The 25057-nt window shown below is 48.3% G+C and overlaps 1 protein-coding gene across 1 annotated transcript in view; it reads right to left on the reverse strand.

Moving 5' to 3' along the window:
* Window positions 1-1337: 1337 nt before the first annotated feature.
* PABPC1L (poly(A) binding protein cytoplasmic 1 like) overlaps window positions 1338-25057 on the reverse strand; it is a 29388-nt gene continuing 5668 nt past the window's right edge. Inside the window, exons 3-14 of the mRNA XM_042780630.1 lie at window positions 20905-21020; window positions 18993-19132; window positions 18730-18824; window positions 15190-15327; window positions 12096-12191; window positions 7768-8034; window positions 6249-6339; window positions 5306-5434; window positions 4711-4817; window positions 3381-3468; window positions 1890-2020; window positions 1338-1406 (exon numbers count right to left, since the gene is read on the reverse strand). Of these exons, the coding sequence (XP_042636564.1) occupies window positions 1338-1406; window positions 1890-2020; window positions 3381-3468; window positions 4711-4817; window positions 5306-5434; window positions 6249-6339; window positions 7768-8034; window positions 12096-12191; window positions 15190-15327; window positions 18730-18824; window positions 18993-19132; window positions 20905-21020 (1467 nt within the window). The remainder of the gene's footprint in view (window positions 1407-1889; window positions 2021-3380; window positions 3469-4710; window positions 4818-5305; window positions 5435-6248; window positions 6340-7767; window positions 8035-12095; window positions 12192-15189; window positions 15328-18729; window positions 18825-18992; window positions 19133-20904; window positions 21021-25057) is intronic.

The raw sequence follows: 25057 nt of genomic DNA on the forward strand, positions 1-25057 counted from the left end.
GGAGGGGAGCTGTTGCATTGTGGTAAACTGTGGTCAATGACATGAGACAAAGTATATGTGAACTGCTGTATGGAAAGTGAATTTTCTCTGTAAATCTTCACCCAAATCACAATAAATAAATTTAAAAAAGGAAAGACAGGTGCTCAGGAGCAAGCCTGAAACATCAGTCTTCAGCATTTGAGAAGACAAATCTGCAGAGGGGTCAGCTTAGCAGCAGTAGGGAGCTAAGTGACAAGGGATGGAGCCCGAGTGGTGAACGCCTGAAATGTCTATGGAGAAAAGGAAAAGTGGGGAGTGGGGTGGGGCAGAGCAGCCTGGAGGCCTTGGTCCAATTATGGCTTTTCAGCAGAACCAGCCGTTGGGTGGTGTTTTCACCACTGTCGTTTGGCTGCTCAGGGGCAGGGGAGGCTGGAGAGCTGGGGCGCACCGACCCGACAGTGCAGTGGATGAGTAAATGGTGGTTGTGTGCACCTATGGGTTTCCCTCCTTTTCTCAGTGCTATGTTCTAGCCCACTGTATGATGATGCTCATTTACTCGTCCACTGCACTGTCAAGTAGTCTGGGGCTCTTACGTATTAGTCCCACTCAGTTCCTGATGTAGGTACACACCCTCATTTACACTTCAGCTCATTTGAGTTTCTGTTCCTTACAGCTATCACCCCAAGCCAGTCAAATGTACCCTTTGCTCTGTTCAGCTGCACCCCACCCCCCAACACACACACACACACACACTTTAGACACAAGGCCTCCTGGAGGTGAGACAGATTTTGCAACACTTTTAATACACAAAGTTAACAGGCTGACAGGGTGACCAGCCTTCAGTCCACATACACAGCTCAAGTACAGACATAGCCCCAGTGGGAGATAAGTCATGGGAGTCACATGCCTCACAGCCAAGAGCAGGAGACACTGTTCTCTTGGCAGCCATGGGAGTAAAGATTCCATTTTCTGGGGAGCAAAGGGTAAAAATAAACATTTCAGAAGTACAGTAGACACCGGTCTTCAGTTGCAGACTAGGCCAGGCCTCCTGGCAAACAGAAGGGAGCCCGGCAGTGCCCAAAGAAAACCCAGTTCCTAGGCCAGGCAGGACAGCTAGCAAGAGGGCACCTCCCTCCCCTGCACTGTAATAAACACCCCAATTCCAAGCACACGGTGCCATCACCAGTTCTCACACTTGCCCAAAACTCCCTCTTGTGGCCTCAGAGAGACAGGACGGTGCTTGTTGAACATCACCCCTGCATCTTTCCAGCTGCTTCTGGGCTCAGCGGCTTCTGCCACGCCCCCCCACCCACCTGGCTTCATGGCAGGTGCACTCTGGGCTGCCCACCCACCTGGCTTCAGGGCAGGTGCACTCTGGGCTGCTCCAGGGCCTGGTGTGCCTGCAGCACGGCCACGGCCTCTTCTATCTGTGCGGTACAGGGAGGGGGCTTTGTGCTCAGCTGCCCAGCAGGGTCCCAGGAAAGCCCTGTCCCTTCCTCCCCCGCCCCAGCCCACCCTGCTCGATGCCAGGATTCCCCTCCGTCCACGCCTCTTCTGCCAAACTGTCGTCCAACTGCGACTTGCAAGCTCCAGTGACAGAAATTCACCATCGCCTTCTCAAGACAGATACACATTTCTGTACAGCTGGCAGAAATTGAACCCTTACACTGAGTCAGAACACAGCTCCTTACACTGAAACCCTGGAGCTAAAAAGGAGTCATCTAGCTGCTAATGGGCTAAAGTAGACCCTTCATTAAGGGCCTGTACGGTGCCATGATCCAGTAGACCTTCCAGTATTAGCAAGAAGATAAACTTCACTGAGCAGCCCACTAGCTCCTGTAGGAGACACTTCTGGGACTAGTTCTCCTGCCCCCACCTCGGAGCTCCCTGCTGTCCAGGCTCCGGCCTACCTTGGCATGGAGGGACTCTGGAGACTCCAGCATGAGCAGCAGCTCCGAGTTGTCAATCTCGAGCAGCATGCCTGTGATCTTGCCGGCCAGCTGGGCATGGATGCCATAGATAAGGGGGTAGAGCCGCTCACCTGTGCAGAACCACCGAGGGCTTGTACACACCCCGGGCTGATACTCATGCATCCCAGGGCGGTACCATAGAATGAAGCACTGAGAAACACCTGGGTTCCTGTCCCAGACCTGTACTAAAGGCTGTGGCACCCAACCTTTCCGGCAGCCTCTTCTCCAACCATGAAATGGGCAGAGTAAACCTCATCCTTAGAGGATAGTTTGCAGAATTGATTTTGATACTATACATGAAGTAATCTGCACAGGATCAGACGTAAAGTTGCTTTCTCCATCAGGATGATGTCACGTTCCACCATCAAGGATCTCTAGTGGCAGGACCTGGTGCTGGTGGTCACTCCACCTCAGCAACATACGGTGGACCTAGCCAGGACACGGTGCCTTAGGTGGGGTCAGCGGGGTCTTCCCATGAGAAAAGTGAAGATGTTTATGGATTGCTGCGAGAAAAGCCTTCTACCTCCATTAAAGCCCACTTAGAAGTTTTTTTTGGTGGGAGCAAGGTAAGGGCCAGAAAAATGGCAAAATTAGAGTAAGCTGAAGAGACAAGGGGGTGGTGGCAACGGGGGCCTTTAGTGAAGGGTCTGGAGAGCTTAGTGGCCGCGAGGAAAAGGATCCGCCAACCAGTAACAAGCCTGCTCATTCCTTCAGGAGTTAGTGGCATCTTTAGCTAGGGTCTCTTCTAAACAGAGACGGCCTAACAAGGAGTTCAGAGTCCAGTGAGAAATGACGTTTACTCACCCAACACACACACTTCCCACCTCCCTACACTGGGCACTGGGAGATGAATGAGATTTGGTAACAGCTTCCTCCTGTTCAAGGGAGGTGCCTGAAGCTGCAATACATACCCCTCGTGGGCCATTTCCCAACAGAAACCCAAGACCACACCCTCACTTCTCCTGGCCCCTAATCTCCCCACCTCTGGAATCTCTCCCAAAATAAGTCCCACTACAGCTGGAAGAAACCTTGGGTACACTGGTCAGGCCAATGTTTTAAGGCAAGAAGACAGGGAAAGGGGGAAGTCCTATTTAGGAAGCACTGAGTTTCTGTATACAGTGAGGGAAAATGTGGCAACAGGTATCGGTGATGTTCACACAACATTAGTAATTGAGGTCACAAAATTGTACACCTGAAGAATGTTACAGTGGCAAACATGGTATTGTATGTATGTATTTTTTAAATTAAAGAAAAAAGGACCACAAGGGCCTAGTAGGTAGAGGAGGCTTGTGCAAGGTCACCCAGCAGGTTGGTTGGCAACAAGGCTGGACCACAGTCTCAGAGCCTCCTGGCCTCACCCTGGGAGTTTCCCACCAGATCATCCACCTCCCAGCCCTGCTCTTGCTGCTCCTGAGAACACCAGCGACTCACCAATCATCTGCTTCTGTTCGTGCGGCAGGGCTGCAGCCAGCATGGACGCGGTCAGGGGCTCTTGTCTGTGCACAGGTTGCTCCAAGACCTGAACATGGGGCCAGGGACACAGCCCTCAACCACCGCAGACAGGCAAGGCCTTGAAGCACTTACCCTGCCAAGTGAACACAAGGTTTCCAGGAAGACTCCCTGGAGGAGGGGACAAGGAATAAGGTCTAAAGAGTGGGTTGGGTAGAGAGTCCCTAAGAAAGGCCTGGTGAAGTAGAAGACAAAGTGAAGTTCTAATTTACAAGTTGGTTGTGGTGCTATGAATATTACCAAGTGAAAGCTACACTCGTTACTATACTCACTTAGTGCCAAATCAAGCATTTTTTTTTTAATCAAGTAGCTTCACAGCCATATCCCTTGTATACTTGTGACCCCTGCACATCTTGGTAACTACAAAAGGGTTTTGCTGTTTAAAGACTACTTCTTGTAACCAGACTTACTGGATCTATCCAGACTGGGAAAACCCCCAAATCTAATGCCTGAAAATAATCTTTAAACCTTGAACTAAAACTACACAATGAAGCGATTGTTAAACAGCAGTTTTAGCTCAACAATCAGTGTCTTGAGCACTGGCTCTTAAAAATAATTATCTGAGGTGAAGCTGACAACTGTTGATCTAAAGCACAGATGTGTACTTTAACGGGCAGATCGTCTAAGTTAATAGCAAGGGAACAGTGAGCAGAGACAGTGGAACTGTGAAGTGTGTAACCAATGTTATCAAATGAACACATGTATACTTGGTCGTGTATACTGCTGCAAAAAAAAAAAAAAAGACTACTTCTTGCCGCTAGTATTGTGAGAGTCTGAAGTCTATACATGGAGATTCTAGACAGGATATGGTAATGCTGAACTCGAGACCTTTGGGGGCTGGAGGGTATCTGACAAAATATCCCAGCCTTTTATTTCATTGCAGTGGGTATTTCCAGCTCTCCGTCTGTGGATTAATCACATCCCTTCATCACTTAGTGGATTCATAGGATACCTTTCCTTGCTGCTTTAACACAAAAATGGTAAGAAAACCCAGATTATTTTTGGTAGTAGCCCAGGCAAAGCAAACAGTACTTAGGAAAGGAAATGTGATCTGGCCTCTTTCCCCTTCTGTTAGTTTGGGTGGTTTCTTATTGATTGTGCACATTAAGAAAAAAAACATCAACAAGCCAAGAGGAAAAAAAAAAAAGAAAACCAAGACCCAGGGAGGGTTAGCACCTCGGTTCCGAGGCAGCCTCCACCCCCCGGGCACAAGCTGAAAGGACAGCCGATTGGCCTCACCCAGTGAGCTTACCCGGGGAACGTTGTGTGCGGCTGAGGAGTATTTGTACGGCAGGAGGGACCGGCCTGACGTAGAGCTTTCGGTCCCGCCAGGCCCTGTGGTCTGGGTACCAATGTTGGCTGTAAGAAATGAGACGTGTTAGGACCTGGCAGTGACCAATGGCAGCAACTGACAACCGTGTTTGGCTTGGTCACACAGAATCCCCAGCGCTGAGCACAAGACTGGTACACAGACGTGCTGAATGAAGAAATGGGTGTTTTTGCCTTACAGCCAAAAGCTACACCCTTGTTCACAGGCACTGCAGTATTTCCCAAGGTTCAGGTCCCATGAGAAGCCCTTGCACGTGTGATCTCAATCCTCACAACAAAACGGGTATATGATTTTAAAGTCTATTTTAAAGATCAGGCAATCAGACATTGTCATCACCAAGACCCCAGAGTAAGTTAGCTCCCACAAACGGGTCTGCCGCTAACTACTTATTATGTGGCCTCCAGATAGGGCATGTAACAAGGGCACCATGGGGCCAATTCCGTCCGATACCCCTCCAGCACTAACCCCAGCAGGGACCTCCTCACGCCCCATCCTTCTTGGCCCTGCCCACACTCACCCACTCTTTGGGTGTGGAGCACCGAGTGCGGCACCTGGGTGGAGGTCTGCCCGATACCACTGAGGTGAGCCATGGGGCGCCGAGGTGTGGCTGGGGGCCGAACCATTGAGGCAGCTGGAGCGTAGGCAGCTTGTGGAGGGGAAAGTACAGAGACTGTAAGGCTAGGGCAGGACCACCAGTGACACTCTGCTCCCTGAGGGTTCCGCAGTGTGGAAGGGGACAGGGGCAGAACTAGAAAGTTCACAGCAGAAGGATGAGGCAAATTCGCCGCCTCAGGCAGACCTGGCACTCCAGGGATGGGGATATGGAAAGCTGATACTACAGAGCCAACTCCTGTCTACCCAGAGCCCCAAGGTGCATGGCCCCATGATTACACACCCTACTTTTCCAAGAGAGTGCCAAGTCAGCACGAACTGCGCACTCATAGAAAAGGGCCGTTCACTGGAGATAGGGCCAGAGGCATTTCATTTTCTCAGCAGTGGAAGAATTTTCAAGGAACTCTGGTAGCGTAGTGGATAAGGCATCCAGCTGCTAACCAGGTCAGAGGTTCAAACCCACTAGCTGCTCCACAGAAGGAAGATGGGGTGATCCACTTCCATAAAGATTTACAGCCCCACAGGGGATTGCTGAGTCGGAACCAACTTGAGGGCAGTGAGGAGGAATTTCAGTCACAGATCAGACAAGCCTCGGGCTACAGCTCATGCTAACAGCTACCCAACGTGTCTTCTGTAGGCCTTGCACTATGCTTGGTACTTTATGCACGCCTCCTTCAGGCCCATCTCTCAGAAGGGGAAACAGAGTGAAGTGATCTGCCCAGATTCATACTCTAGTAAGTGGCAGAGCCAGGCTTGACCCCCAAGTCTGTGTTCTGAACCATTACGTTACACACTGCCCCACGGGGCCCACACCCACGTATAGAGGGTGAAAGGGGCTGGTCACTCACACGACGGTCTAGGTGGCTGGGCTGTCCACCTTGGGGCAGGCCGGATGGGGGCCACAGGGCCAGAGCCATAGTACGCAGCCCGGGCTGGAGGCTGTGTGCGAGAAGAGGACCTGGTGAGGGCGCCTGCTGCAGGGCACAGGGAACTGCCCCCCCCCACCGTGAGGGCGCCTGCTGCAGGGCACAGGGAACTGCCCCCCCCCACCGTGAGGGCGCCTGCTGCAGGGCACAGGGAACTGCCCCCCCCCACCTTGTGGACAGCACAGCAGAACTCCTCCAGGGGCCTGATTGGTAAGACCCACCAAGCTGAGACTAAATGTCCTTCTTCCCATCTCAGAAGGGCCATTAGCTGTGAACCATTCAGGGCAAGGTCTCAGATTTCATCAGAGCCACTGACTGGACACATTGTAGAAGTGACCCTCTTACTCCCACTTGTGCCAGCTGAGGCAACTGCTGAGACAGGGGGGACTGTGCCCATCCTGTTGTTACGTGCCGTCAAGTTGGATCTGACTCACAGCGACCCCTCCTTGGGTTTCTGAGGCAGTATCACTAGGGAAGTAGATTGCCCAACCTTCCTTCTGAGGAGTGGCCGGTGGGTTTGAGCCGCCAGCCTTCTGGTTAGCAGTCAAGTGCCTCAGGCACTATGCCACCAGAGCTCCTGTGCCCATCCTAGTCACCTTTAACTGTCTGGCATCCTACTTCTACTAGGTTATGTGAATTCCCTTCCCAAACCAGGCTCCTCAGAGCATTAACCATCAAGAGAGATGGTAACAAGCATCCCACTAAAAGTGACCCTCTAAGCTGGGGAAGTGCTACACACTTGATCCCTGTTTTGGAGTCATAACACGTATTGGCATATTGGGATGGAGTAAGGGGTAACAGGGCTGGCAGAACAAAGGCCTGGCCATGTAATTCCAGAAAACCCTATGGAGGGAGCACAGTCCTACCACAACATACCTGGGGTTGTCACGAGTCAAAGTCCACTCAACAGCAACTTTTTTGTGTGGAAATGTACATAACGGGGCAGTGGTGGTTTAGTGGTAGAATTTTTGCCTTCTGTGCGGGAGACCCGGGTTCGATTCCCAGCCAACGCATCTCGAGCACAGCCCCCACCTGTCAGTGGAAGCTTGTGTGTTGCTGTGACACTGAACAGGTTTCAGCAGAGCTTCCAGACTGACAGAGACGGGGGATCAACTCGTAAATAACACGAGGTGCGCAAGTCTCCCACATGGAAAGTGAGAAATCTGTCACTTAACTGCCACTGCCCTCTATGTGCTTGTGGGGAAGCCTTTCTCAGCCTAACACTCAGAAAGCTCTCAGACTGGGAAATGGTGTTTGACAACAACACTATGACCCCATTTTACAGAGGGGACAGCTAAGACATAGGAGGTTAACCCCGCCTGCCTAGGAAGTAACTGGGAGAAGCACGCTGGCGACCTACTTTTGGCTGTGAAGCTCTAGGCTTCCTGCTCTACCTGGCTGCCAGGGAGGGAGTGTGGTGGGAGTTTATGGGCAGGCAGACCTGGGGCACAGCGGGCAGGAAGTAGCTGGTGGGCTGCTGGAAGGAGCCCAGGAGGGGGCTGCTAAGGGCCCGCATGGTGGAGAGGCGCTGCATGTACTGGTTGGACAAGATAGCCCTCCGCTCTTCTTTGCGCTGGGCCAGCGCCACATACAGTGGCTTGGTGCCGATGATGCGCCCATTCATCTCTGTCACGGCCTTTGTCGCCTCTTCTGGAGAGGAAAAACACACAAAGCCAAACCCCTTGCTGTGGCCACCCTCTGTCATCACCTAAAAGCAAGAAAGACAAGGGCTGCTGGGGGGTGGAGAAGGGAGACTACTGGGACAGTGCTCCCCTCCTCCCCTGGGGCAGACCCCAACACCACAAAGGCCCACAAGGAACCTGGGAGATGCACCGCCAACCCCACCATTTACTGAGGCATACTGCGTGCCAGCTCCTTTCTTTTCTGGGCCTTCTCACTTCACATGCCCAAGCACCGAGGAGGAGGCATGGCCACTCCCACTCGCAGAGGAGGAAAGTGAGAGGTACCTGAGAGGTGGTCACTTGGCTAAGTTCTCTGGGGGAAGGGACTGAACTGTGTCCCCTAAAAGTATGTTGTAAATCCTAACCTCTAGGCAGCGTAGCGCCTAAGGTATTTGACTGCTAACCAGAAGGTTGGCAGTTCAAACCTGCCATCCGCTTCGCAGAAGAACAATCTACTTCTGTAAAAATTTAACACCTCGGAAACCCAAATGGGGTCACTGTGAGTCGGAATCCACTGGACAGGAGTGAGTTTGGTCTGGTTTCATGCGTGTTTATAATCCCATCTGGGAATGGTTTGTCTTTGTCATGTTAATGAGGCAGAAGTACTGTAGGGTACTTGAATCAATCTTTTGAGGTATAAAAGGGATTAAATGAGCAAGCTAGGAAGGAGAGTGGCACTTGACTGCTAACCAGAAGGCTGGCGGTTCAAACCCACTAGCCACTCCTCAGAAGGAAGGTTGGGCAATCCTACTTCCGTAGTGATACTGCCTCGGAAACCCAAGGAGGGGTCGCTATGAGTCGGGGCTGACTCGACGGCACGTAACAACAACAACAGGAAGGAGAGAGGGGAAAGTCTCCAGGGACAAGGACCTTCCTCCAGAGCCGGGGTGGGGTGGCGGAGACAGATACCGAGCCTCAGGGAGACAGATCTCCAAGGAACCAGGAGACAAACTGAAGAGACAAGGACCCCCTAGAGCTGACCAAAACAGAGCCCTTCCCTACAGGTGGCGCCCTGAACTAGGACATCTAGCATCCCAAACTTAGAAAATAAATGTTAAAGCCACTCATTCGTGGTATTTCTGTTACGGTGGCACTGGATAACTCAGCCTGTCACCCAGCCAATGAGTCACACACCAGCCAAGTTGTTATATGCTACTGAGTCTATCCCAGCTCATAGCAACCCTAAGGGACAGAGTATATAACTGCCCGGTAGTTTCCTAAATTGTAATCTTTATTGGGGGGAGCGCTGGTAGCATAGTGCCTAGGGCACTTGACTGCTAACCAGAAGGCTGGTGATTCAAACCCACCAGCCACTCCTCGGAAGGAAGGTTGGGCAATCTACTTCTCTAGTGATACCGCCTCAGAAACCCAAGGAGGGGTCGCTATGAGTTAGGTCCGACTCGACGGCACATAACAACAACAACATTTACAGGAGCAGATCACCAGGGTCTTTTCTCCCACAGAACCACTGACCTTTCAGTTAACAGCCAAATGCTTAACCATCACACCACCAGGGCTCCAATCCCAACACTACTTCCTGGTAAGCCTATATTGCCTTCCGAAGCACTGAGCCAAGTTCTTTAGGCATTTGGGGAAGAGGTTTTAACCTCTTCTTTTAAAATAGCCTTTAAATTTTTGGAATAATTTCAGAGGGACTGAAAAGTTGCCAAGCTAGCACAGAGCAGCCATCCATCTTTCACCCCGCATCCCCTAATGTTAACATGGTACATTTGCCGCGACGTTAATGCTGGCACAGCACAATTATGACACTATTAACTACAAAGCTATTAACTCCAGACTTTATTTGGATTTCACCAGTTTTTCCACTAATGCCCTCTTTCTGTTCCAAGACCCAATCCACACACTTAGGGTTCATAGTCTTTTCTAGGGCCAGAGTACTGGTACCTCTTATCTGCAAGGACTAGAGCTGACATGTAAAATGTCTATGAGGCCATGCTCTCAATCAATGATTTTCAAACTGGACTTTGCTACCCACTAGTATAGGGATCATAACCTGGGGTCTGTGGGTAGGGAGATACTTATGGGGTCCAGGGGATCTGTGAACTTAGACGGAGATTAAAGCACACCTTTATTTTCATTAACCTCTAACTCAAGTTTCAATTTTGGATGTGGGCAATAAAAATGTAGGAGTATGAGATCTCAGAATATCATAGCATTAACAGATCTCAAAATATCGCTTATGTTAATTGCTACTTTGCTAGAAACTGCTTAATGCATTAACAAAGAAACACAAACTGCGGCCGTTTTAGTATTTCTATAATTGGACTTCAATATAATTATTATTTTTTTTTTTATAATCCTATTGATTTTGTGAAGGAGCTTTAGTGGTGCAATGCATAAGGAATTTCACTGCTAACCAAAAGGTCAGCACTTTGAACCCGCCAGCTGCTCTGCAGGAGAAAAGACCTGGCAATCTGCTCCCATAAATATTACTGCTTAGAGACCCAATGGGCAGTTTTACCCTGCTATGGGAGCTTTGGTGGCGTAGTGCCTAAGGCACCTGACTGCTAACCAGAAGGCTGGCGGTTCAAAGCCACCAGCCACTCCTTGGAAGGAAGATTGGGCAATTGACTTCCGTAGAGATACAGCCTCAGAAGCCCAAGGAGGGTTGCTATGAGTCGGAACGACTTGACGGCAGTGAGTTTGGTTTATTCCTTGGTTTATAGGGTCTCTGTGGGCCAGAATCAAAACTGACCTAACACCACTCAACGACAGACAGGATCTGAAAGACAACGGCACTTGCCTCAGGTTCTATGGCTAGTTTCATGCAGGGCTGGGATTTAGATCCAGCTCTGATTAACTTTAAAATCCATTTTCAACTGCAGTATTACACCGAGTACAAGAAGGCCTACCGCTCCCTCCCACCCCAACTATTTGGGTAAAGCCACAGCTTTTTAAAATAGGTAATTAAATTGACTTATGCTTAATTTACACATCCTAGAGCATTCTGTCACATTATCCAAAAGGCCAACCCTCAAAAATGTTATAACCTCCCCCAGACACCAGGCTCCTGAGGGACGTTTAAATTTGTATCAAACAGGCAAGAAAGAACTTTAGACACTTTCCAAAGATCCCAACTATCCCAACACAATTGTGCACAGGTCCCCAGCTTCTCGCTACAGTCACAGCCACATCAAATGCTGCTGCCGCCACCCCTTCTTCCAAGAAGCCCTCCCTCCTGTTCCACTGAGCCCCGGGCAGCCGTGCCTCCAGTACTCATACCTTCTACCTTATAATACATGTGAGTTAGCAACAGGTCCAACTTCACCACCACACTACAAGCTACTCAAGGGCAAAGACCACACTGATTTGTCCCTTCTACCTCCCACAGGGCCTGTAAAACAGCAGGAGCCCAAGTATGGAATGCAGGAACACTAGATCATCTAAAAATCACTGGGGCGCTTTTGAAAATAAAATGACAGGACCTACCCCCAGAAATCTACATTCAATGTGTCTGGCCCAGGCATCTGTATTGAAGAGCTTCCAGGGGACTCTACAGAGCAGCTAAGGTTGAGGACCATCCAGCTCAGCCCCTACATTTTATACAGAAGGCTCAGAAGTTAAGACACCTGCCCAATGTTACAGAACTACTATTATAACAGCCAGTCAGTCACATCTCAGGTGCCTAACATGGCTGGCTGGGCACACAGTAGGTGCTCAATAAACAGGGGAAAATGAATGATTATATAAAGCCCAAGTCTCGATTTCCAGTAGGGACTGTTGCTGACCAAGGCCACACAACAAAAGTCAATGGAAATACTGAGATCTGAATTTCTGGAGTCTGGCATACAGTAGGTGCTCAATAAATGCTTGCTCCATGAACCAAGGTTACAGTGAGCCCTAATAAATCCAGCTATGTGACTGGGACTATATTCCCACCCCCTCGCCTTCCAGCCTAGAACAGAGCTTCATACAAGGATGCAGGCAGACTAAGCTCCAGGTGGCTCAGACATAGCCCCAGTGGGGCAGCTTGGCACCAGAATCTGGAAGCCCCTGGGCATGTGGTAGTGGGAGGGTGGCAGTGACAAAGGGAAGGCTATCTCCCTGCAGGTGCCCCGGGCCTCACCTTTGCACTGGTAATCACTCCGTAGGGCGAGAACTCTTTCCTCAGTTTCTCGTCATCAATGGAATCATCCAGGTTCTTCACATACAGGTTCACGCCCTGGAAGGAAAGGGTACCACTACATAGGCCCCTCTCCCTCCAAGCCCAGACTGCCTTAGGAAAAACGGGGGTGATGTATGTGTGAAGGGCACCAGAAGCCCTGCAGCCAAGCCACCTGCTCTCAGTCTCCCAAGGTGCCCACACATCCCATGGCCTGGAACCTGCTGCTCCTACAATCCCTAAATCCCCCAGAAGTTTTCAGACACTTGGGCCCATCCTAGCCTCACCACAAGCCTCTGCTCTCAGAGGGAAACCTGAGGTCCCCCAGCCAGGCAGAGGCATGAAACTGAGCCTGAATCTAGTCCCCCAGATAGTCAACATGGAACAGCACCAGGCAGAGCTCCTGGCTGGCCTGGGCCAAGTCTCACGGTGGCTGAACAGGGCAGTAACTAAGAGCCCGGGCTCCAGACCAGAGCTGCCACTCCACGGCCTGCCAGCCGAGTAACCTCAGGCACTTTGCATGTTACTCATACTCGGTGCCAGGATCACTGTAAGCCTTCTACCTGGAAATGTTTAATCCTCACAACAACTTTAATCCCTAAGACAAGAAAATTGAAATAGAAACAGGTTAAGCGAATTGTCCAGGATGACAAGGCCCTCAACTGGCAGACACAAGGCTAACCCAGGCAGCGTGAAGTCAAGTCCTTGCTCCCAGCCACTGCCTGGCATAGCCTCCAGGACCCTTTTCTCCTTCCAGGCCTCCCATGCACAGAAGCGTGTGAATGTACACAGATCACATCGTGTCTTCTGGAAGTCAGCCTACAGACATCCTGAACACGTTGTGTGTGCAAATCAAGGTGTAAGTGTCCACAAGGGCTTCTCAACCTCAGCACTACCAACAGTTTGGGCCAGGTAACTATCAGCTGTGGGGCTGCCCTGTGTGTGTAGGATGTTCACCAGCATCCACGGCCTCCACCTCATCAATGCCAGGAGCAGCACCCTACCTAACACAGCAACTCCAAATTCCAGACATCACCAAATGTCTCCTGAGGTGCAGGATCTCCCCTCACCCCACTAAGAACCACTGATACCTGATCTATTTACTGGTCTCCATAGAGTTGACTCTGACTCATAGTGACCTCATGTGCCTCAGAGAAGAACCGCACTCCACAGGGTTTCTAGCAGCTGATTTTTCTTGTAAGAAGATCACCAGACCTTTCTTCTGAGGTACCCGAGTGTACTTAAACCTCCAACCCTTCAGTTAGCGGCTGAGTGTGTTAACCTCACCACCCAGGGACTCCATCTGCTATATACAAACAGGGCACACACATCACACCCATCTCTCCTCGAAGGGAACTTTTATCAAATATTTTGAAGGAGCTCATTTCCCAACAGAAGGTTGTACATCGGTCATCTACAATATTTTAATTTAAGGTATTTTAACTAAACAGCTGCACTACAGTCTGACTTTTGGATGAAAGCTTTTGGCTTGCTTATTCTCAACTGGGAGTCGGACCTCCCCTAGAGGCATTTAGATATAAGTCGAGTGCTTTACAGGACTAAGGAATTCTGATGGCACAGTAGTTAAAGCATTCAGCTGCTAACCAAAGGATCAGTAAGTAGTTCAAACCCACCAGCTGCTCTGCGGGAGAAAGATGGGCAGTCTGCTTCTGTAAAGATTTACAACCTTGGAAACCCTATGGGGCAATTACACTGTCATATAGGGTCGCTATGAATTGGAACTGACTCGATGGCAGTGAGTTTGGTTTTGGTTTTACAGGACTGATGGCCCACATGAACCACAGCCTCTCTAGCCTGAGCCCAAAAGAATGGGATGGTGCTTGGGTATCGCTACCAACTGCTTTGACAAGGGACATGCTAGACGGTCCTGGCTAGGATGGGAGAAATATAGAACAAAACTCAAATTCATTACCAAAAAAAAAAAAAAGACAAGGCTTACTGCCTAGAGCAGGATGTCATGCTTGGTAAAGTGGACGGTCAATGAAAGAGGCGAAGGCCCTCAACAAGATGGACCGACATGGTGGCTGCAGCAACAGGCCCAGGTATAGCAGGGATTGTGAGGCTGGCACAGGACTGGGCAGTGTTTCGTTCTGTTGTACACAAGGTTGCTTTGAGTCGGAGATGACTCGACAGCACATAACAACAAACTACTGGACTGAAAAGAAACTAGAGGAACCCCTAAGACTATCACCCTAAAACATCCTCTTAACCTGGAACTGAAGCCACTCCCAGAGGTCACCTTTCAGCCAAATAACAGAGTGGCCTATAAAATAGTTAATACCATGAGGTCTCTGCCTGTCTGTCTATGAGACCAAACGGGCACCATCTGCCCAAAAGCAAAGACGAGAAGCAAAGAGGGGAAGGGAAACTGGGAGTTCACAGGGAAGGCAGGATGGAAACCAATAGAGCACTAACACGTTACAGGGGTGGCAACCGGTGTCACAGAACAAGTGGTGTGTGAGTCACTGAACAGGAAACTAATTCGTTGTGTATAAACTTTCACCTAAAACACGATAAAACGTTTGAAAAAAATAAAACATGTAGGGTGCTTTCAAAGAGTGTTGGTAGTGCAACGGTTATGTGCTCGGCCACTAACTGAAACTCCAGCAGTTCAAATCCACCAGTAGCTCTGTGGAGAAAAGACCTGGTCATCCGCTCTCATGAAGAGTACCAACGAGGAAGACCTATGGGGAAGTTCTACTCTACTCTGTGAGTCAGAGTTGACTCCGCTTAACAGCAGGGTGCTTCACTTGTCCACAACTGCAGGTAGCAACTGGTCTTTAGTAAGCATGGACTAGGAATGCTAAATGGTACTGCACAAAAGATAATTCCAACTGAAAGGCAAAAGCAACCGACCCCGACGAACCCCTTGCAGTTGGGCAGCTGGTTACTGTCCGGTTTCTCCACTGTTACAAGAGAGTAAAGAATATCCCATTGCTCATCTAATCCCTGTCCTGAGCCAAGTTCCCAGAAATGGGACTGCTTCCCACAGACACCTTCACCTAGACGCAGCTACCACCAGGAGGCCCGATCCCACCTGGTACCGGTTCAGCCGTTCCTGCTTCATCTGCTCAAACTTGCGCTTCAGTTCACTGTGCCGCTCCACCCGCTTCTGGGCCCGGCCCACGTAGAGCTGCCGCCCACTCACCTCTTTCCCGTTCATGTCCATCACAGCCTGCAGTGGAAAAGGGGAGCATGTGCTGGCTAACCACCCTGGCTGTGGCCAAGACTCTGACGCTAGCCCTGGCCCTAGCTGCCACCAATGGGGGGCCACCTGTAAACCAGGATGGCCTAGCTAGCTGAAAATAGTACCAAGAAAAGGGCCACTTGAAAAGGGAGTCGCTTTTTAAAAACATGGGACAAAACTTCAGAGTAAGCTGCAGTTAAAACATTTGAGTGGGACTCCATCTTGAAAAATAAAACAAATTCAGAAAATCCCCCATGTTTCAGATTCAGGTTCTAGCCACAACTACACATCAGTTGTCGGAACAAAGCAGCAAACGCAATTCTTTCAAAATCACCTTACAGCATAGATAGCCTTCACTTCATGTCTGATTCAACAGCACAAAAAAACCTTTTTTGCTAAACCGTAAGGGTTTTCACCGAGCAGCTCTGGGGACTCAGCTGCTAACTCAAAGGTCAATGGTTTGAACCCACCAGTGCTCTGCAGAGGAAAGACCTGGCCATTTGCTCCCACAGATCACAGCCTAGGAAAACCTTATGGGGCAGGTTCTACTCTTTCTTACAGGGTTGTTATGAGTCACAACTGACTCCAGGACAGTAGGTTTAGATCAGATTTTTGGCTTTCATGAGTGTTGATTGTAGATCCAAGTGAAATGAAATTCCTGACAAATTCAATCTTCTCTCCATTTATCATGATGCTACTTATTGGTCCAGTTGTGAGGATTTTTGTTTTATGCTGAAGTGTAATCCATACCGAAGGCTATAGTCTTTGATCTTCATCAATAAGTGCTTCAAGTCTTCTTCAGTTTCAGCAAGCACGGCTGTGTCATCTCGCTGCATACTGCAGCTTGTTAATGAGTCTCCCTCCAATCCTATGCTGCATTCTTTTTCACATAGTCTACCTGGCCAGGTTATTTGCTCAGCATACAGACTGAGTAAGTATGGTGAAAGGATACAACCCTGACACACAGCTTTCCTACTTTGAAACCACACAACATTCCTCTAGTTCTAAGGACAGTCTCTTGGGTCTTTGTACAAGTTCTTCCTGAGCACAAATAAATGCCCTGTAATTCCCATTCTTCGCAAGGTATCCATAACTTGTTATGAACCACCCAGTCAAATGCCTTTGCGTAATCAATAAAACACAAGTAAACATTTTTCTGGTATTCTCTGCTTTCAGCCAAGATCTGACACTAGTGTAGTGAGGAGAAATGTTTGAAAGGGAATTTATTTTAGTACATTAGTAAAATTTCACGCAATGATAGGTTTTGCCTCCCTACCCAAATATCAACTGTGCTGACTCAAGGACCAGCTGTTCTACTTTAACCTGACAAGGTAACACTAAAGTCTCTAAGCCCTTGGAGTCTATGGACCCCTACAGCTTTGCCCATCTCCTCTAATAATTTGTTATATTTTACTGCTGGTAAAACCAAACTCTAGGGAGAAGGTGGGACTTGTTCAAGAACACACAAGAAGGTCTCTTTCAAAAAAGCCATCTAGTTAACAAAGCTTCAGAGTCACACAGACCCGGATTTTAATCTGAGCTATCTCTCCTACTAGGTGCAGCCTTGTGGAACCTCAATGTAGGGTTAATAACAACAGCAGAGCCCATGTTGGCGGGAATAGTGATGAGAATGTATGCAAGACATGCAGCACACTGCCCTGCCCATGGTAAGTGCATAAGGAAAAGGGGCTACAATCAAGATGCCAGCAAGATCCGGGTCTCCAGCCAAAATCCACAACAGCTGAGACCTTCCATGTCTAATGATCCTAATGGAAAGGCAGCCATGGGAAGAGCCTTATTGTGGGAGGCCACATATGACAGTCCAATCCCAGCTTTGTCACTAACTGGTTGACCTTGAACCATTCACTTGTTCAGCAAATAATGTATTTGATAACCTCCTGGGAGGTATAGTATTAGAGACATAATGGTGAAACAAGATACAACCCCTACCCTCAGTTTTAAACATGGTGATGTGCATTGATAGAAAGGGCACCTCTCCAGGAGTGAGTGAAGATGGGAGAGGTGGAATCCAAGAAGAGGGAGAACATAAGCTGTGACCCAAAGGGCAGGCATTACATAGTTTAAAGTCACTGCTCAATGAGGAGCCTTGGTGGTTCAACGTGTAAGCACTAGGCTATGAAAGGTTGGCAGTTTGAACCCACCAGAAGCTCCCAGGAAGATTTGGCAATCTGCTTCTGAAAAGATTACAGCCAAGAAAACCCTCTGGGGCAGTTCTACTCTATCATATGGGTCGCCACGAGTTATAACTGACTCAGTGGCACTTAACACACTGTCCAATATGGTACCGACTAGCCATAGCAGCTACTGAGCACCTGAAGTGGGGCTAGCCCAGACTGAGACATGCTGCCAGTATCAAAGAGAAGCCCCAGTGGTGCAGTGGTTAAGTGCTCAGCTGTTAAGCAAAAGGGCGGCAGCTTGAACCTATCAGTCACTGTGCGGGAGAAAGTTGTCAACCTGCTTCCATAAACATTTACAGCTTTGGAAACCCTATGGGGCAGTTCTACTCTGCCCTATCGGGTCACTAGGAATTGACAATGCCTTGACAACAATAGACGATTTTGGTATAATATTTCAAAAAAGTAATGTAAAAAAATCTCAATTTTTGTAGTGATTACATGTTGAATACTATTTCAGGTATATTATGTTGAATAATGTATTAGTAAAAGGAATTCCACTTTAAAAAAAAAACCTTTTTTAATATGACTACCAGATAATTAGGAGCTCTGGTAGCATAGTGGCTAAGACACTTGCCTGCTAACCAGACGGCTGGCGGTTCAAACCCACCAGCCACTCCTCGGAAGGAAGGTTGGGCAATCCTACTTCCGTAGTGATACTGCCTCGGAAACCCAAGGAGGGGTCGCTATGAGTCAGGGCTGACTCGATGGCACATAACAACAACAACAACAACAAGATAATTTAAATTATATAGAGAGCTCACATTTCTATTAAACCACACTGGTCTAAAAGGTAGGGGAAGGGCAGTGTTTTGAGAAAATGGCACTTGCAAAGGCCTTGAAGCAAGAAATAAGGCACTTTCCATTCCTGTCCTCAATCCCACTATCAGTTCAAGATCAGGGTTAATAGCTATCTCAAAGGGACTTCTAGCTGCCATGTGGGAAGAGTTTCGAAAAGAAGCTAGCCTTAGGGGTAGGGTTAAGTAGCAACTGAAGACGCATGAAGCCTGCTGGCTTGGCATCACAGGTGGGGAGGACCCTGGCTGTGTGTGGGAGTCTCCTCCTCTTCCGGATCCAGGCTGGGGAGCTTTTTTCTCCTGCACGGGCAGCTGGAGCACCCTGCTCCTGATCTCCATTCCTCCTAATCCTGGCACGGTGCCTCTTTCTTGGGACAAGGTCATGGGGAAGCTCCTACCTTCTGGGCTTCCTCATGCTTCTCAAAGTTGACAAAGCCAAAGCCCCGGGAGTGGCCGCTGTCGTCCCTCATCACCTTCACACTCAGCAGCTTCCCTGGGAAGGATCAACCTGGCTCAAAGGAAAGTTGGGGAAGCCCCAGGAGGTCTCCCTGCCTTCCCACAGTCCTCAGGAAGCCCAGGTGCACCCTCTGCCCAGCCAGACCTGGGGGTGGAAGAAAAGACGCTGCTGCCCCTCTTCCCAGGCCTCAAGGAGCACACCCACCAAACTGGGAAAAGAGGTCCTGCAGGCCCTGCTCGTCCACGTCCACCTGGAGGTTCTTCACATAGATGTTGGTGAACTCCAGGGCCCGAGTCCTCAGCTCCACCTCCCGCTCCCGTCGAGACTTGAAGTGGCCAACGAAGCTGTGGACATACCAAAAGGCCGGGCAGCTGTCAGCCAACAGCCAACTCTCCATCCCAACTCCAGCCACTCTCAGCTTCTTCTCCAGGCCTCCATATCCCCCATGAGGAAACTGGCTAGAGCAATCCTCCTTGGATGAAGCATATCCAAGGCCCAAGCACCTCCATCCAACAGCCAGGATTCTACGTTGCAGAGCCCACGCCCAGCATCAGGTTAAGAAGACTTCGTTCTTGCAACAAACGCACACACAACTCCTACTTTATACCAGGCGGGTCAGAACACAGGAGACAGCAGTATGAACTGGGGAGGCAGGCAAACGAAGGCTTGAATCCTGGCTCTGCAGATGCTTTGCTGTACAGCCCTGGGTAAGCCACTTAAACTCCCGGAGCCTCAGTTTTCACTCCTGCAAAACTAGGACTCAAACTTGTATCCTGAGGATTCGCTTAGTCATTTCATGTATACCTGGCACACTGGAGAAGCAGAAGGCCAAGAGGGTCCATGCCAGTGTGACTACAGGGGCAGGGGTGAAGGGACCCACAAGTACTGAAATACAACAATTTTTAAAACTAATTTCCAAGGTCATGTAAGTATCTAAGATAGTGTCACAGAGTAAGAGATTTTGCTGGTATCTACAGGACGTTTAGAAGCTCTGGTTGCGTAGTGCCTAAGGGACTTGACTGCTAACCAGAAGGCTGGTGGTTCAAACCCACCAGCCCCTCCTCGGAAGAAAGGTTGGGCAATCTACTTCCATAGCGATACTGCCTCAGAAATCCAAGGAGGGGTCACTATGAGTCGGATCCGACTCCACGGCAGTGTGTTTGGTTTGGTTTTGTATAGCACATTTAGGAGTTCTGGTGGCGTAGTGCCTAAGGCATTTGACTGCTAAGCAGAAGGCTGGCAGTTCAAACCAACCAGCCACTGCTTGGAAGGCTGGACAATCTACTTCCATAGAGATACTGCCCTGGAAACCCAAGGAGGGGTTGCTGTGAGTCAAATCGACTCAACAGCACTGAGGTTTTTTTTTGTTTTTTTTTTAAATAGCACATTTAGCATAAAGTTGCAGCAGCCACCAAAGACAGAAGGAGACTGAGGCCAAGGTAAGCTTGAGCAGATTCTAGCTCATAAAGCTGGGGTCCTTCTGAGAACTCGGAAAAGCCCACTGAGATCCAGTTCAGTGGATGGGAGTCTGGACAAAACGACTCTCAGAACCTCTCCCAGCTCAAAGCCTCCATCATACCCACAGCACCAAGCACGGGGCTGGGCTAGCACACAGGCAGAATCAGAACTGGGGGAGCTTTATTAAATATGTTTTATGACAATAAAAAATTTAAATTAAAAAGTAAATAAACAACTGGGGACGATGTGCCAGCAGCAGATCCTCTCTAGCGTGTGCATCTCAATTCCACACTTAACTGTCTGAAGACGGCAGGCTGAGCACAGGCCTACTATTCTTCCCGTCAACATATCCTTGAAATGACACAAAAGGTTTATGAAAACGTCACAGCCGTGCTGAGAAGGCTGGACAGCGGATGACATCACCGAGTCCACTGATGACCTGGCCATAAGCCATTCTCTCTACTGGGAGTCATCCTTCCAAGGCCTATCAGCAGCCCCATTTTCCCGAGAGAAAATGAGACCCGGGGAGATTGAGTGGCTCATTCAAAGTCACACTACCAGGACAGACACCATCTGGTGCTAAGGGCCTGATGCCCATTAGAGGGTGGCGGGTGGCATTAGTCCCCACTCAGTCCCTCCCCTGGGCCCAGCCACTCACACTTTGCGGTCATTCAGCAGCATCCCGTTCATGGTGCTGATGGCCTGCTGCGCTGCCTCGTGGGTTTCAAAATGGACAAACCCAAAGCCCCGGGAGCCGCACTCGTCACATACCACCTGGGCCACAGGAAAGAAGGGCAGGGAGAGCGTCTCAGAGCGTTCAGGTAGAAAATAATGGCAAAGGGGCTAACACCTGATGATATCTGAGCACTTGCAATATACACGTGAAAGACAATCCTGTGTCACACCTAACAGCTCCAGCTGATGGTCAATGGTCAATTCACTTGCTTAAGTCAGAGTACAAAAGGATAGGATCTCATCTATACCACAGTCTAGCTTTACATGATCTCCCTAAGTCAGCAGGCAAAAGGATTGCATTCAAATCCCCACTTTCTTGTATTCTTGTTTCTTCTAAGCACTTAAAGGTTTCAGTTCTCACATTTAGGTCCCTGATCCATTTTAAATTAAGTTTGCTATGTGGTGGGAGGTATGGACCAGTTTCATGCTTCTGGATGTGGAAATCCAGTTTTCCCAGCACTACTTGTGAAAAAGACTCTTCTGAAAGCAATATGAACAGACACATGTACAATTGTTCACTACAGCACTATTCACAACAGCCAAAATGTGGAAACAAATGTCCATCAAGAGATGAACTGATAAACAAAATACGATACATACATACAATGGAATACTATGCAGCCATAAAGAGAAATGCCACAACATGGATGAACCATGAAAACATAATGCTCTGTGTAATTAGTCAATCCCAAAGGACAAATAATGTTATGATCTAAGCAAAGGTGGATAAGCCAACATTTGTTAAGTGTTTACCAGGCGCAGGCGGTAGAAGGAAAGGCAGAGGCATTACTTATGAAGGTGTGAATATTTGTTTATGGTGATGGAAAACTTGGTAACAGTTATGGGTGATGGTTGCACAACATGAATAATATAGTAATTGTATACTTGAAAAATGCTGAATTGACAGATGTTGTATTAAATGTATTTTTAAAACTATAGAATAGGAGACTCTTCTTTCCCCATAGAATGGGCTTAACACCTTTGTCAAAAATCCAAGAGATGTATGGGTTTATTTCTGGACACTCAGTTCTGTTTCACTGTTCTATATGTCTATCATTATTTATACCAGTACCAAGCTGTTTTGATTACCACTGCTTTATAGTATGTTTTAAAATCTCAGGTGTGGGTCCTCCTACTTTATTCTTTTTCAATACTGCTTTGGCTATTTGGGGCCCCTGCATCCTTGTTTCTAACAGTAAATTAGAAGTGACCTGAGTCTCACCCAGAGAAGACTGGTTAAATAAATTATAGTACACTTAAGACTATTCTACTGAATGTGCAGAACTAAAGAGAATGTGGTTACAGGCTATGTGATTACACAGATTACACACCTGATCTGGAATTATCTGTTATGTTATTGTTACATGAAAGGGGGGTGGGGAGAATCAAGCCTAACTGGGCTAAAGTAGGAAGCTTTATAATAGACACACACAAAAGTGTTCCTAACAATTATTTCTAGAGATTTAAAAAAAAAAAAAAAAAGTTGGTTTTTATTTTTTTAAACTTTATTGTCTTTCACATTATTTACATCTTACCACTTAATGTATTATTTCAACTTTTCAAAAGATGCACAAACATCCTATTCTCATTCTGTAACCCTCCCAAACTCAAGGTGCAAGCACTGACTTGAGAATGGAGCAGGGTCTTCTTGTTCACTTTAGCTCAGCCCCATCCTTTTCTGAACTTGCACTAAGACCTCTAACCCTGATCTCAGTGACTTTTCCAGGTGTCAGCAGCTCCACCTATGCCTGCAGCCAATACCCCAGAGCTCACTTAAGTGATACTTTCCCCTATGTCCCCCTAAGAAGACCAGTCTCCCAATCTAGCTTCCATGCTCACCACTGGGCGCCTCTTTCCAGAACACAATTCTGACCGCATCCTTTTAGGACTTAACCTCTAGTAGCTCCTACTATCTACAGAACTCTATCAACTTGGCTTTTGAGGCTTACTGATTGGCCAGACAAGACTCTCCTGCACAAGTCCTATTTCCAAACCCATACCATCACATACCTCTCCAACTCTCCAGCCCCAAACAGCATCCTTCCACTTTCAACCTAGCTCTTCTATTCAGATTTAATGCATGTTGGCTGACCCACTTTGAGTCAAGCACCTGCTAAGAGCAACATACACTGATCTTGTCATATCTGCCATGAACACCCTTCCAAGCAATTCTTAACTTCTAAGCCACATCTGCCTTATTGGGGGAAGTGGGAATAATGACTTGTCTAAGGTTAGTCAACCTCAGGAAGTTATTTTTTAGATGCCTAACAGTATGCCAAGTTCCTGTCAAGGGCAATGAAGGGATTAACTCAGTTAACCTTCACAACAACACAACGAAGTAGGTTCTATCAGTGCCCTTTTAAGAGGAAAGATTAGAGAGTTGTGTCCACCCAGAAACACCATGGTGATCCACTTTCAAAAAAATCAGCCATTGAAAAACCTATGATGCACAGTTCTGACATACTGGACTGGAATCCACTCGACAGCAATTGCGGTCTGTCTGTCTTATTTTGTTGGTTGCAGAGTCAGTGGAAGAGATTTGAACCCAGGAAGTTTGGCCCTGAAGTCCACAGTCTGACCCACTATGTCATGCTGCCTCTGCTAAGAGGCTGGGATCTGTGTTTGGGTGGCCTGACTCAGGTCTGGTCCTCTTTCCCACTATAACCAGCCACATGGCTCTCTCCCTACTGGCCCTCTGACAACACTAATCACTACTGCTTTTCCCTCAGGGCCCAATTTCTGGTTATTCCTAAAGTCTCACCACCTCCCACCAGCCTGAGAGCTCCTCAAAGGTAGGGACCACAAAAGGACCTCAGGAGGCCTGCAAAGACTTCCCGAGTAACACTGCCTTTCTGTCCAACCAGCAGTGACCCAAAGGAAGCCTCAAGGCCTGGCAAGAGGGGAAGATGTGCTATTCCTTGTTATGTTAGCTCCAACTAAGCTCGCAACGGGACTCCAACATGAGGATGGTGTGGCACTGGGTAATGTTTTGTTCTGCCATACATGAGGCTGCCATGAACCAGAGCCTACTCAAGGCAACTAACAACAATCTGGCAAGTGTGTTGGTTCAAATCCTGGCTCTACCACTCACACTCTACCCCTCCCATGTAACCCCGGCAAGTGGCCTCTTTGATCTGATTCTCTGTCTTCAAATGTAACTCAGGGATCATACCATTTACATCTTAAGGGGCTGCTGTGAGGAATTCAATGTGGCCATGTATGCAGAGAACTGAGCACCCAGAACCACTTGATAAATCTGCTATTATTATAAGAACTTACCACCCAATTAAGGAGTCTCTCTCTTCTTTGGTCCTCAAAGACAGAACACAGCCTGTTCTCTTTATCATGGAGAACCCTTTGCACCTCTCCAAGCCTCAGTCTCCTCTGAGTTACAGGGACAATCCCTCATTTAAGGAGACTGCTTGACAAATACTGTATGATCTCACTTTTATAAGAATAGATATAGAGAGTGACCAATGTTCATTGGTGGTTACCAGAGAGGAGGTTAAGGAGGGGAGAGCAAATTACATTCTAGACTACAGTTCGTTATTTTTGGTGACTGGAAAAGTAGCACTGAACATGAGTGTAGTGAGCACAGCCTGACCAGAGGAAACAACGTCACTAAGATGTACTCAAGAGAACAGGATGCTTGTGCTAAAGAACGTGACATACAGAATCTGGCAACAACACCAACAATGACCAAAATACTAGTGTGTATGGCCACATATATGTATGTATAGGCATGTATGTATATGGCTAGGTACAGGTGTACACATGTGTACACAGGTAGAAATATCTGTATGTAGCTCCAGTGGCATAGTGCCTAAGGCATTTGACTACAAACCAGAAGGCTGGTGGTTCAAACCCACCAGCCACTCCTCGGAAGGAAGGTTAGGCAATCTACTTCCGTAGTGATACCACCTCAGAAACCCAAGGCAGGGTCGCTATGAGTTGGATCCAAGTAGACGGCACTGCGAAGCACTGATATGCATATGAAGGCACAAATATTCAGAAGAGAACAGCATGATGGATACTTCTCATGCATAACCAATGAAGGCACAAATATTCAGAGAGAA

Source organism: Orycteropus afer, unplaced genomic scaffold, assembly GCF_000298275.1.
Source record: "Orycteropus afer afer isolate SDZICR_OR568_19922 unplaced genomic scaffold, OryAfe1.0 scaffold00049, whole genome shotgun sequence".
Classification (NCBI taxonomy): Eukaryota; Metazoa; Chordata; class Mammalia; order Tubulidentata; family Orycteropodidae; genus Orycteropus; species Orycteropus afer.